The sequence below is a fragment of the Emydura macquarii genome, unplaced genomic scaffold, assembly GCF_026122565.2.
Source record: "Emydura macquarii macquarii isolate MOO-44397 ecotype Brisbane River unplaced genomic scaffold, CSIRO-AGI_Emac_v2 contig_1119, whole genome shotgun sequence".
NCBI lineage: Eukaryota > Metazoa > Chordata > Testudines > Chelidae > Emydura > Emydura macquarii.
Genome location: NW_027131256.1, coordinates 14,011,076 through 14,024,170, shown reverse-complemented (window position 1 = coordinate 14,024,170; position 13,095 = coordinate 14,011,076). Strand labels below are relative to the sequence as shown.

Sequence of the window (13,095 nt, the reverse complement as noted above, 5' to 3'; positions counted from 1 at the left end):
GCAGCATTTGTTCAAAATGTTGTGGTGGATTTTAAAAAAAACAAACCAACCTACAAAAAAATCTATCAGAAGGATGGATCAAATGGCTAGAACAGTGTGTTCCAAAAAAGAAGGCAAATGTACTTGTTTTACCAGTGCTTAGAGAGTCCCTTAAATTTTCCCGTGGCAAAGCTCTCATCTCATACATTTGTAAGGCAGGCACCAGGAGGTCAGTTCAGATACCCATTTTGACAGAGCTGCATTACTGCCCCATTTAATTGCAACTCGCCTGAGCCCTTCTTCGGGGAGGGCTAGTTACTGTAAGCTAAACTCCAAGAGTGCCAGAGCTGTCCAGAATAACTGGAATTCTCCAAATATTTGTCTCTACGCTTACAAATCTATTGTCTCTCCATTCCCAGCTATCTTTGGAGATCAGAACTCGAGTGCTCTTTTTAAACCATTTTTTGAACCATTTGGTACATGATCTCAATGCAGACTTAGCACTGAGCGGATAAAAAGCAAACTGAAGACCGTGACTCTATGAAAGCAAAGCTCGAAAGGAGTAATACATAGCTTTAACATGATGGTAGTATTTCTTGTTCGTACTATGGTAGTGCCTAGAGGTCTCAGCTGAGATCATAGCCTCATTGTGCTAGGCACTGTGCAAACCCAATAAAAGACAACCCCCGTCCCAAATGAAAACCTATTGAATTACCACCTTTCCATGCCCCTCAAAAAGTGGCTTATTTGGCACATAAACATTTTTCGTCATTCAAAAGAGAAATGGTAACTAAAAATTTTGCCCGTTTCTGGAGATACGTAAATTGGCAACCCATTGTAGATCAATGGCTTCTGCATGATGCAATGCCCCAGCATATGCTCTGCTGAAGAGGTGAGTTACCACTGATGAACTCTGGAGCAAGAGGCTGTCTGTACAGGTGACACAGATCTTTTTTCTCCAGTTCACAGCAGTTTTATTATACCATTTGTACGTATGAAACAAAAAATATTTAGGGTGAGATTTTCATAACTAACTCTGCTCCCTTGGAAGTAAAATCTCCCACTGACGTCGGCTAGAGCAGAAGCAGGCCAACACGGAACACCTTTGAAAATCTGTCCCTAAATATATTTTAAGAAACTGCTTCTTAGGGGGAAAAGTTCAGACACCCCTTACCTGTATACACAGCTTCCATGCTCCAATGTCTTTCAGTGGTGGGTGTAGTTAAACAGCAGAGCTGGAGGGGTGTCATACCAGACAGAAAAGACACCAATTCATTAGGGATTAGCACTTTGGGGAAAATGAAAGAAAAGGTGATGGAGGGAGAAAGCTAATTTTACTGATGTGCTGAATGCCCTGCTTATCCTGCATGTTTTGATTATCAACACATCAGGCCTGAAACTCCTCTTATTTAGAGTGTTATAAATCAGGAGTAACTCCATTTGAAGTTAATGGCTTTACAACAGTACAAACTTATGTAATGCTATAATCTTCAAATGAAACAAGCATTGTATGTGATAGAAGAATTTCTTAAGTATTTAGGGCCTGATTAAGAAAGTTACTTTTTTTCTTTCATTTTTATTTAAGAAAAAATAACACATAACCTCTAATAATCTGTCATGTCCCAGCATCCTGGGAACTAATCTGTTACATGGAAGCCTACTTACTGAATTTTTAGTGACAGGTTATGGAGCACTGATCTGATACTGTCAAAGCTTCTCTAACTACAGGACACTGAGAATATATGGGAAATCTATCGTATATGCAACAAAGCTATGTACATTTATCCAGGGGAAAGATAGAATGTTCTTAAACAAGCTTTCCCTGGCCTACCCGTTATCATTATTACTTCTCATGTGTATAACGGTCAGATCAGAAGCCTCAGCCAAGTTTGGGACTCCACTGTGCTGGGTACTGTACAAACATACAGTAAGCGACAGTTCCTGCCCTGATGAACTTACAATCTATAAAGGCAAGACAGACAAAGGGTGGAAGGCTGGTCAGTGGCAGAGCCAAGAACAGACTCTAGGTCTCCTAAATCCAAATCCAGTGCCATATCCAGCAGACCCACACTGCCTCTCTAATTCATTTGAAAAATGTTTGACCTCTAACACAGGAAAAAAAGCACCCATCAGAACTCATTATAATTTTTTGTAAGGCTTTTTCACTATACCTGCTGTACTTAATGTGCTCCTTTATTAGCAGCATGCACTGACATGCACATCTGACCGTTTCCCAGGTCAATATTTGATAACAACCTTTGTAGACATAGCAGTCTATAGAGCATGTCATCCATCTGGTCAGCTGTTCGCTTACAGGCAAATTTGGAAGGCCCACAGATGGTCAGGGCTTCAGAGTCTGCCATGACACAAGGTAATACCCTCACTATATCACAGGTTAAGTTTGGGATCCAGTTTAATAAAGTCAGCCCTGGTAAGGCAGTTGTCCTTTAAACCGTTACATTCTCTTGGGTACAGGTTGCTTCCTATCCCTGCCTCACATGATCCCAGAATCCACTTCCTGCCAGTGTGGCCAATGCTTCACACGGGAAGGCGCCTCGTCAAACTCAGCTGGGTCTATAGTTCAACTTATATTACAGAGAGGGAAAGAGTGAAGAGGAAGGGAGGATTACCAAGGGAAAAAGCAACCCCTACCCTCCAATTTTCATATTATTTCAACCTCCCTCCCCAGTAATATGTGCTCCAACCCTCCCATCAGGTGCTAAAATGTTCTTCTAATTCCAGTGAAAAGATGTACTTTCAAACTAACTCCCCAAGATGCTATGCACACTCCTATAACTCCTCACCTTACACTTGTCAATGGTCAATACCATGGTACTAAATAGTCATGTGCCCTTGTAATGGTTAATAGTGACCATCCTTGCAGGTGAGGTCCTTTGCTCATGCTGACGTACGCCAGCAGAGGAACTGGTCCTTTTTCTTTATGAAAATTGCTATCTATCTTGAGCAACTAATTTGTCTACAAATCTCTGTTGATCTGATACATTTATTGGCCACCACATGTAGAGCTGATTGAAATTAGGAATATCCATTGCTTGGGAAATTGCAACATTTCAGGGTTTTGTTGTTGTTGTTGTTCTGAACTGGAAGGAAACGTTTAAAGTTTGAAATGTCCCATGAAATGAAATTTCTGAATTTTTTTTGTTTTGTTTCAAATCAAAACGTTTAATTTTTATTTGAACTTTTCAATATCTTTTAGTTGTATATGATTTTAAAATATAAAAATCTTGAAACAAAATATCTAAGTGTTCCATTCCCATGTCAAAATAGAACACTTTGACCTTACCGAACTGTTTCCCTTCAATTTTCCTCCCAGACAAAATTATGTCAAAATCAACACGTTCCCAGGTTTTGATTTTGGTGAATCGACATTTTTCAATGGAACAAATGTTTTGATGGGAAATTTTTGACCAGCTCTACCTGTTGGTATCTCAGTGCCTGCCCACAAGGGAGTTGTGCTGACTTACACCAGCTGACGATTTCACCCAATAGCTGTGAGTGAATTTAGTGCTCATGGAAGCGAAGAACTGTTAGCAGTGACTTGGCCAGATACAAGTGACGCCTCCTACACTTTGAGCTCGAGGTGTGATATCCAGCTCAAAAAGACACATCCAATACAAATAAAGCTGGCTGTATAACATACCCATTTGAGAACCCCAGCAAGTACTTGGAGCAACCAGCCCTTCCTGCTATGCTCTGTTTTAGCACACTAGCTTGACTGGCGCTTGCACAAGTATGTCTCCTCAAACTGGGAATCACCGCATCAGCTGGCCATGGTACAGGCCAGTGCTGCATAATCTTACCCAGAGGGCTCTGCCAGCACTATTCATATTTGACCTGTTACACAACTGCTGTTTTATTCCCGGCTTTCTCTAGAGACAAGAGACTGGAAAAATGCAAGGCTTTCTAACTGTGATGTGCAAAAAATGGAGATGAGAACGAGACCAAACTCTTTCATGTGCTAACAAAGCCAAGAACAGAATTCAACCCTTCACTAGTTGACTATGGCACATATCCCACGATACATAGACAAATTAGAACCTTATGAAGTGATCAACAAAGCACTGAACAGAGTGGGCTGTTGCTAGAAATCAGGGAAGTTATTGCTGATTACAACCACAGATTAGCAGCTGGCTCCCAAAATGTGCTGCCTAATAAATCCACAGATTACTGTGCTGTACAACTGGTTCATTTGTTCTGGTCCAGCTTGTAGATTTCACAAATACATTGCTATTAGCGACGATCAGGCCTCAATAAATATTATAGACAATGACTAATTTTGCCGGAACCTGCTCAGCCCACCTCTAGCTACATAACTACAAAATCAATACTGTACTGGGCACATTGTGTATGTATCTTCACAAACATTTCTGTTTGGTGTCTGGTTGCTCATGATTCATATGAACAGCATAAAACTATGCATGCCTGAACAAGGTCTGCAAAAACCAGTCAGTGACACCAACACAGCGATCAGACTGTAAGAGCTGTTCTCGTTTTATTGGTGTTTACAGAATCTTATTGCCTGAGCTCTTCAGAACAACAGAATTAGTAGTCATCATTCCTCCACTTCCTGATGGATTTATATTCACACACAGTATTAATGACACAGGCTCAAAGAATTAGCCCTAGTGGATACTCACCCACAGTACACAAACAACATACATGTGCACGCACTGCAGCAGAACATGACACAACTGGAAGTTTCTGCTCACGAGAGACTCATTACAGGAATTAAAAGGGTTCAGAATGGAGGCATCATTGCAGAAATGCGTTCTTTCCAGAGTAACAACATAAATCAATGAATGAGGAAAATGGTAAAAACAAAATCTGTGAAAGTCCTGGTGATGATAAACTTTGTCACAATGAAGAAAGCAATACTGACTCCACATTCCTCATGCTGACTAGCACGCTGAGGTAAGAAAGTAACACTTGTACTCAGCACACCAGCTATTATGAATTACAAATGCACTGTGGAAAGCACCTGACCTTTATTGGATTTTGGTTGCTCTGCTGGGCAGCTTCCAACCTTCTTCTTTTTCCTTGGAACAGATACGCTTTTCCGGTCAAACGTAATGGGACTGTACTGAGGGAGGCTGTTGAATTTTTTTTCAAATTCTTCTTCCAACTTCGCTAAACTAAAGAGAGGGAGAAAAAAAATAAAAAACAATCACATGGTTCACACAGATAAAGTTAAAAACCAGTTACCAATATGGATCTGGGATGATAATGTTCAGTGGTACTTTTAAAACTGAATGCATTACAGTTAGGTCATTTTATATATATACTAAATTTTTTAAAAATTGAACCTTTCTGGTGTGGCAGTCAATACTGATTCCTGCACATCAAGATGCATCTAGTACATAAGGGAAATGAATTGATCAGAAAAAGTGGACAAAGAAACACCAAAAAAGAGTGGCACCAATATCAATGAATACATAATGCTGGATTATGAATGAAAAGATTTTCTGAAAAGGCAACTTTTTTCTCTCCTTCTTTAAAAAAAAAAAAAAAAAAAAAATTTGCTTCTTTTTATTTATAAAAGGCACCTTTATATTAAAGTTCTAATTGGTTTCACACACACTCAAAATCAAAACTATGAAAAAAACAATTTACAAAAGCCAAGCAAGCAATAAATAACCAACCAAACTACCTCACCTATACAGCTCTTCAACAGAGCTTCTGGGAAGAAGTGAGGACATGGGGCTTTGGAGAAGCGGGATAGGGTTGGCTGCTGTGTTTATCTTATGGTATATTAGTTATTTTATTATATGGAGCCAAGTGCATGATACTTTAATTGCTTGTAACTGTATTTGTTGTTAGGGTGACTAGAACTCCTGAACATATATTCTCAGAGCTTGTGTGTTTTTTGTTTTTAAAAACGAATCAATAAATAAAACGACATGACTACCAACTGGAGAATCAAATCTAATGCAAGTACCCCATCATCTCAAGATACCAAACATACCAAGCCACTCAAGCCCATCCCAAATGGCTAAATTGGTTTTGGAGAATGCTTTAAAGGTCAACAGCTTTGGGGTGGGATAGTTCTACACAGTAGACAACCCACAGGTGGGTGGTAGTAGTGGGTGATTCCATGACCGATGTGGTATTGGTGTTATTTTTTATAAGCATTCCTTTAGTCAATTTTTATAGCAAAGCAGCCACATGGAGGAGCTGATGGAAAGGAATGTGTTTTAATAAAAGCTAATTGCAAAGCCAAGGGGATGGGAGTGACCAGAGAGCAAGAGAACTGGTGTTGACATTGGAAAGATGAGTTTTCTTAGCTCTCTAACTCTCTTTGCTACAAAACCAGCAGACTATGAGAGTAAACATGATGCTTGGAGACACTGTGTCGATCTAACTATATCGACCAAAATTCTATACCTGTCTCGGAGGTAGAGTTATTCAGTCGATGTAGTCGACAAATTACATTGGTGGGGCTACATCTTAGTGTAGACACTCACAAAGTTTAAAGCAGCCTACGACGACCTAACTCTGTAGTGTAGACAAGGTCTAAGGCTGGGGAAAGAAGGGAGGTGTAAGGTGAGAGGGGTGGGAGGGACAAAGTGAGCTTGTGGAGGAGGAAATAAAAGCAGAGATGTAGGTGGGAACAAGATTATGCAGAGCCTTGAAGAGCGATGTTTAATACATAGGTCTGGTCTATGCTTAAAAATTAGATTGACTCACCTACGTCATTCAGGGCTGTGAAAAATTTCACACCCTGAGCACCATAGTTAGGTTGACCTAACCCCCAGTGTAGATGCAGGTAGGTCAGTGGAAGGATTCTTCTGTCAACCTAGCTACCATCTCACAGAGAGGTGCATTAACTACTTTGACAGAAAAACCCCTTCCATCAACTTAGGAAGCGTCTACACTACAGAGCTAGAGTGGCACAGCTGCAGCACCATAGGTGTGCCACTGTAGTGTAGACATACCCATAGTTGCTGGAACTTTCAGTAACAATTTTAAATCCATATATTATAAAGGTTTCTTCTGGATGAATAATATTAATGAATGACACTATTGAGGCAGGAAACAAGTTATCCTCACATACATATCTTCGTTATCTAACCAGTTGTACAGATGGTAGAATAATATTTGTCAAATACATTATTCACAATTCTTAACTGCAAACACTGAATAAATTATTTGCATCTACATTTTTTAGATTAGTTGATGAGCTGTGGAATTCCGCATCTTCACAAGCTGACAAAGTTTGAATGTAATTAAACAAATGAAAAGCTGGTTAAGTTTTTGATGGAGCACTGTGTAGTATGACAAAGTCTTTTTAAAATCCGCATATCACTGATGAGTACATTATGTATGGAGAATAATAAAAGTGCAGCGTTACTTTGCCTAGTGTATTCCGCATAAAAACTCCTTGAGATTTTCAATAATTTAGTGTCCCTGCTACAAAATGCATTACAACTAAATTTCAGCTACAGGTTATGAAAAATGTTACTATAAACCTACACAAAAGAAACTCATTAAAACTTTAAAACTGAAATATGGAGAGAATCTATTTCTTTTATTCAATTTATTCCCTCTGAATTCAGATAATTAGACATATCCATGGATTTGCAAATAAGTATGAAAGGCTAAGCAGATTTTTCACCATTATCACCGAAGTTACGTAAATCTGTTAGCGATATGAGAAGAATTGCTGTTTGTACTCCTGAGACCTATTTCTGTGCAGATTTGCAAAAGCATTTTAAAAATAAATAATTATTTCTCTATTTTATTCCATTGCCTTAACCTGCTTATCTCCTATTTAAGTACTTGCCTTCTTGACTGAAAATCACTTATTTACCCTATTCACTCCATAGCATTAGGATGCTTACAAAGGAAAATAACAATTCCTAGATGCTACGATAATACAAATAATAAATAATAAGTGAAAGGAACACTGTTGAATTATCTCCTTTTTTGGGTGTGTGTGTGTGTGTAAAAATTAACACTTTTTCAGGTTGATGAAGGGCCTACATAGAACTTTAAATAATGTTCTAAAGTAATTTGAAAATTAAATTAACCCTCTATACCAGCTCTTAGGTAAGTAAATATTGTGCACGTTTTAGAAACGTGGAAATAATTATTTGATTCTGATTTATACCAGTGTAAATCATGAGTGATCAGAATGGAATTAGATTGGTTTAAAAATCAGTCAGAAGACAGAATCAAGCCCAGAGAGGCAAGGGCTGAGTGTTCCAGACACACACTCTCATTCCAAGTATCTAGACTGAGACAGTTCCCGCCTGATTTTCAGAGGTGTGGAGTAACCGCAGCACCCATTGGCTTTAACTGCAGTTTCCAAGGCTCAGTACATTTAATGAGGCCCCAATCACCTGAAATATGGCACTGAAATATCAGAGGCCATTTTGATCTATGGGCCTTGCCTACAGCTAAACCGAATCAGAGCCAAAACCTCAAGCGTCTGGGTTCCCATCTTCTACCCAACATGCTAGACCTACTCTGTTTTTCAGTGGAATGTGCACAATCATCTGCTTTTACTAGGACAACCAAATCTATTCCCATGCAGTGTAAAACAGATTGGAAACAAATCCTGCTTCTGCAAAACTCTGTCCATGTGGGTTGCATCAACTCACCCCAGAACAAATTCTTCCTTTGGTTTAGGTTTTTTCAGCTTTTTACTCCCACTCATCCCACTTGGGGAAAAAGCCCAGTTTTCTTCATTCCAGCATCCTTCATGATCTGAGGAATTGCCTTTTCCTGAGCTTCGTTTGCCTAAGAAAGAGGAAGAAGATTCTGACTTTCTGCATGGAATCTGAGTCACAGTGCACTGGACTCACGAGGACCCTGTAGATCAAGAGTCATTCAACAGTGCAGTTTCTGCTGCTCTGTTGACTGATTCTTCGCATGCTTCTAAAATGGGTCCTGTACCAGCTTAGGGTTCCTAAGGGTAACCAGGTTACCTACTAGCAACTGGATTTACCCACATTTACTAACTCAAAAGATCCCACTTTTGGAACCTTCTGCTAAGCAATGAGGATCTGCAGAGGCATAAAGGAGAAAAGGTTTCACAGATTTAATCTAAAACAAAAGTAATCCTCAGAGTTCTCTCTTCATTTTGGCTGTTCAGATTATCGTTTTAGATTTGCTGATCAGAGAAATGTTTTTAAATGCATCCCACCAAAAAGGTACATCACATATTTTAAATCCAAATTCATTTTCCCATTCAAATTTAAGGTTCTCTCACTAATTATCATCATCTACTTTTAACAATGGAGATGTTGAATTTGGAAACTGATGACACATGCTGATCTTCCTACTTCTATCCTGAATGAAGGACCTCCAAACTGTTTCTGGATTCCTCTTCTATTATTCTGGTTGCATACCTTACCTGGGGACCAGAATGTACATCAGAAAGGAGTGTGAGACACATCTGCCTCTTCCAGGATTGATAGCTATGCACAGAGACCAACAGAGTTACTTCAAATAGGAAACTAATGCTCCTATGTAGCTGTTCAGGGTAACAAAAACAAAAGCCCTGCTCAAATCAGCAGATTGGCCTGTTAACACACACATTTTTAGAGTGAAATGTGCTTTAAAGATTATTTTTTAAAATCAGATGTGCAGTAAAGAGAAGGGAAATACGTTTACTAATTGAACTGAATAAATCACCAGGTGCATCACAAGCCTAATGGAACCCGTACCTGATTCATGGCAGACCAAGAGAGAGATGCTGTTCAAATACAACCTAATTAAGACCTGATTTATTTATTTTCTACCTCTGTAAATAAATATGGCAAAAGTCACCTACCTCTGTCCACATTGGCACGAAGGGACGTGAGCATGCCCTCTGACACCAGAGTCTTATAAAGAGCACCTTTGCAAGATCGCTCTGATTTCCTGGAGCCACAGGTTTCAATCTTTTTATTACAGTCACTGTCTGCAGTTTTGACCTGTCCAGGTAAACTCGGTGGCACCACCTCCTCTGTCGGGGTTAATGGTTCCACTTTTATGTTGTCAGGTACCTCACAAGGCGCCTCCTTGCTGGCTGTAATACTAAGGAAGTCAGGAGGCTTTGATTCTTTGGTGGTCTCTGAGGATTTCTCCTTTGATGTTCTCTTCTCTTTTGATTTCACTTTTTTCTTTGGTGACTTTGTGTCCAGCATGCTTCCCTTCATGTTTGAGGCAGGGCGGACCTTCTTCCGGGGGATTTCGACAAGTCTCTCAGCGCCCCAGTCCCCCTTTGCAACCGCTTCAATAGTATAAATGACACTTTCAATGTCCGACTCAGAGGACTGCCTCTTTTTACATGCCTTCTTAGGGGTGGATTTTTCATTTGTGTGCCGATCCAGCTTATTTTTTTTCTTTTTCTTTTTTATCTTTTCTGGTTTGCTCAGCCCAAGGGTATTAATGTCAGCAAGTGAAAGCTCTTGAGAATGGCATGTATTATCCTTTGTACTTGTACTATTATTTATCTCTGAAGTACTGCCGTCTGCTGCCGGATCAGGAAAGAGACTGCATTTCGTAACTTTCTCCAGCTCTTCAGTTTTGGTCTTTTCATCATTTTCATTTTTCACCGTCTCAGATTCTTCCACTTTTACTTCCCGTGAGTCTTTTACTTTCACCTTCTCCAACTCTTCCACTTTCACTTCCTCTGGAGCTTCTACTTTCACATCCACTGATGTTTCCACTTTCGTCTTTCCAGGTTCTTTCACTTTTACTGCCTCTGATGCAAGACACATCTAAAACAAGTTTAAAACAACCAAACAATCACCACCAATTAAATGTCTCTACCATTCAATTTATTTATTTAGATTTGTAGAAATGCCATTTATGTAAGGCCCCATTTTAGGAAAGCAGCGCCTCATTCAGGACAGTACTTAAAGCATTCCCCCATTCAGGATAGTATGCTGTATGATCTCCAGGTCTGAGATGGAAAGACAGCTGAATCAAGCTGTAGACGTTCTTGACATACTTTGAAAAAACACAAATAATGCAATAACCCTAAATGCAATGGTACACTTCAGTATAACCCACCGTCAGTAAGCAGGTAACTTACAAACTCACATCCTTTCGTCCGTCCAACTATTCCACCCCCTACTTATAATTCTGGTTCCTACTTTCAAATGCCAGTGAATGAAGAATTTTAACCAATTCTCAATACTATGATTTTTTCTTTATTCAATTTGCAAAATAAAGTAAAAAACCAAAACTACACCTTTTAAATTTCTTTTATATAATGCAGAAAAATGCTCCCCAGCACAAGTATCTTCAACACAGAAATGTAAAGTGTTACTACTTTGGAGCCAGTAACGGAGACTGAATCCCTCTATCCACTCACAGAATAGCTATAGTAAAGGATGATGCATTAAGTGTAAGCTTCTCCTAACTGCTCTCCTATTGGTCCTCAATACTGACGGAGAGGGATCAGTGCAGGAGCTGACAGGGTAGTTCACAGTCCCCATGCCTTGGCATCTCTGCTGAGACTGCTAACAGGGCTAACCACAAGTGTTAGACCAGATTCCTCTGGAAAGGAGGTCCAAAACTTAAAAAACAAAACAAAAAAAAAAAAACAAACAAAACACACACACCTACAAACCAAACCAAACCAAACCACACAAACAAATCACCACCAACTCCTTCAACAGAGGCCACCAAAACAAGTACTTGAAGGTAATTACTGTTGGACCTGGGCTGGATTTTAGCTAGTGGCCTAAACGTCTCCTTATCTGGTACTAATTTAATACCTTGGGCCCGCATGTCACTATGAAACCGAACATTTTCTTTTTCTCATGCACCTTTTAAAATCACAATCTTCTATTTTATTTGTTTTACAGTTTGATAGGTCCTTTCAGTTAAATCTGTAGAATCTAGAGATCCTTTGGGTGACATATTTTGTTGATAAAAATAATAATAAAAAGACCTCTCTCACCAGTTCAGATGTGGCTACAAGAAAGACACCATCTAAAGAAGTCCTGGTAATAATTTCTCATTTCTATTTAAATAAACTGAAATTTTCCAAGAGTCCTGAGGGGCTTGGAAAACCTCAATCTTAAATCTTTAAAATAGCCTGTTCATATGACAGCAACTCCATTTCCCTCCCTTCTTCTCTGCCCTATATCTTTCTTCTAAAGCTTATAACATAACTGGCAGAGTAGACTCTGGAGTGCTTTGGCAAGTGAAGGGGCTTTGGATGTTGTCGGTTATAAACTAACTCATGGCATGTGGTCTTATGATTTGGAAGGTTTTGGGAAGAAGAGACAACTTTAAATGTTTCCACAAAGGGACCATTCACTGTAACTACTCCCGGAAGGACAATCTGATGTTAGCTGCAACATATCACAACATAGTTCCTCCAGAAGTCACAAATTCATACATGTATTCATCACTTTAAAATAACAATCTGCATGAGAGGGAAGTGGAAATAAATGAAAGTGACTGAAGCTTTCTAAAACATATTTGCAATGCCAATGCTCTAATCCGAATAAAACAGTAATTCAAAAGAAGAAGCAAATCCCCAGAAGCATTCATTTAAAATCATTTGAATACAAATCAGATAAGCCCTTTGCTATTAGAGGTTCTGACTTTTTAACTTAGTAGCACTAAGAGCCTGCGCTTTAATGGTTCGTCTAGGGAAATCTTGACTCTTGGCACCCAAGTAATAATTAGCATTGTTGTTTATAGAAGCATAAATTATGACTGTGCCACTGTTCTGACTACCAGACTTGGGCAATCAGTATTATTAGCTTCTCCTCCCCACTGCACCAGTGGTAATTAATCACCAGAATTTTAATATTACCTCTGCCAACTGAAACAACGCTGACGTCCCACACTGCTTTGTGAAATCAGGAGGGCCTGAATGGGATGTACTCGAGGAAATCTTAAGCAAAAACAAAGAAGGGGAAAAAAACATTACTTCACCAATACATCATTCCTGTATGTGGAACGTAAAAATTTTAAAAGGATGGTTTTTCCTCCAGCAATACATTCATAAAAGTCCATACTGTGAGAAGAAATTGCATTCATGGTACATGCAAAAGGACACGCTGTTATATATATCCAGCACCAAGTGCCCTCATAGATGCCACTGGAACGCCACTGGGAGTTGTTTTCTACTTCTGGATTCTAATT

At 39.3% G+C, this 13,095-nt stretch overlaps 1 protein-coding gene across 6 annotated transcripts in view; it reads right to left on the bottom strand.

Annotated features, from left to right (window-relative positions):
* The window catches only part of BBX (BBX high mobility group box domain containing), a 177,729-nt gene that overhangs the window by 25,723 nt on the left and 138,911 nt on the right, over positions 1 to 13,095 (bottom strand). For all 6 annotated transcript variants that reach the window (XM_067546196.1, XM_067546199.1, XM_067546194.1 and 3 more), the window contains 4 exons: positions 12,764 to 12,844; positions 9,776 to 10,706; positions 8,601 to 8,739; positions 4,984 to 5,132 (listed from right to left, as the gene is read on the bottom strand). In XM_067546196.1, coding sequence (XP_067402297.1) covers positions 4,984 to 5,132; positions 8,601 to 8,739; positions 9,776 to 10,706; positions 12,764 to 12,844 — 1,300 coding nt within the window. The remainder of the gene's footprint in view (positions 1 to 4,983; positions 5,133 to 8,600; positions 8,740 to 9,775; positions 10,707 to 12,763; positions 12,845 to 13,095) is intronic.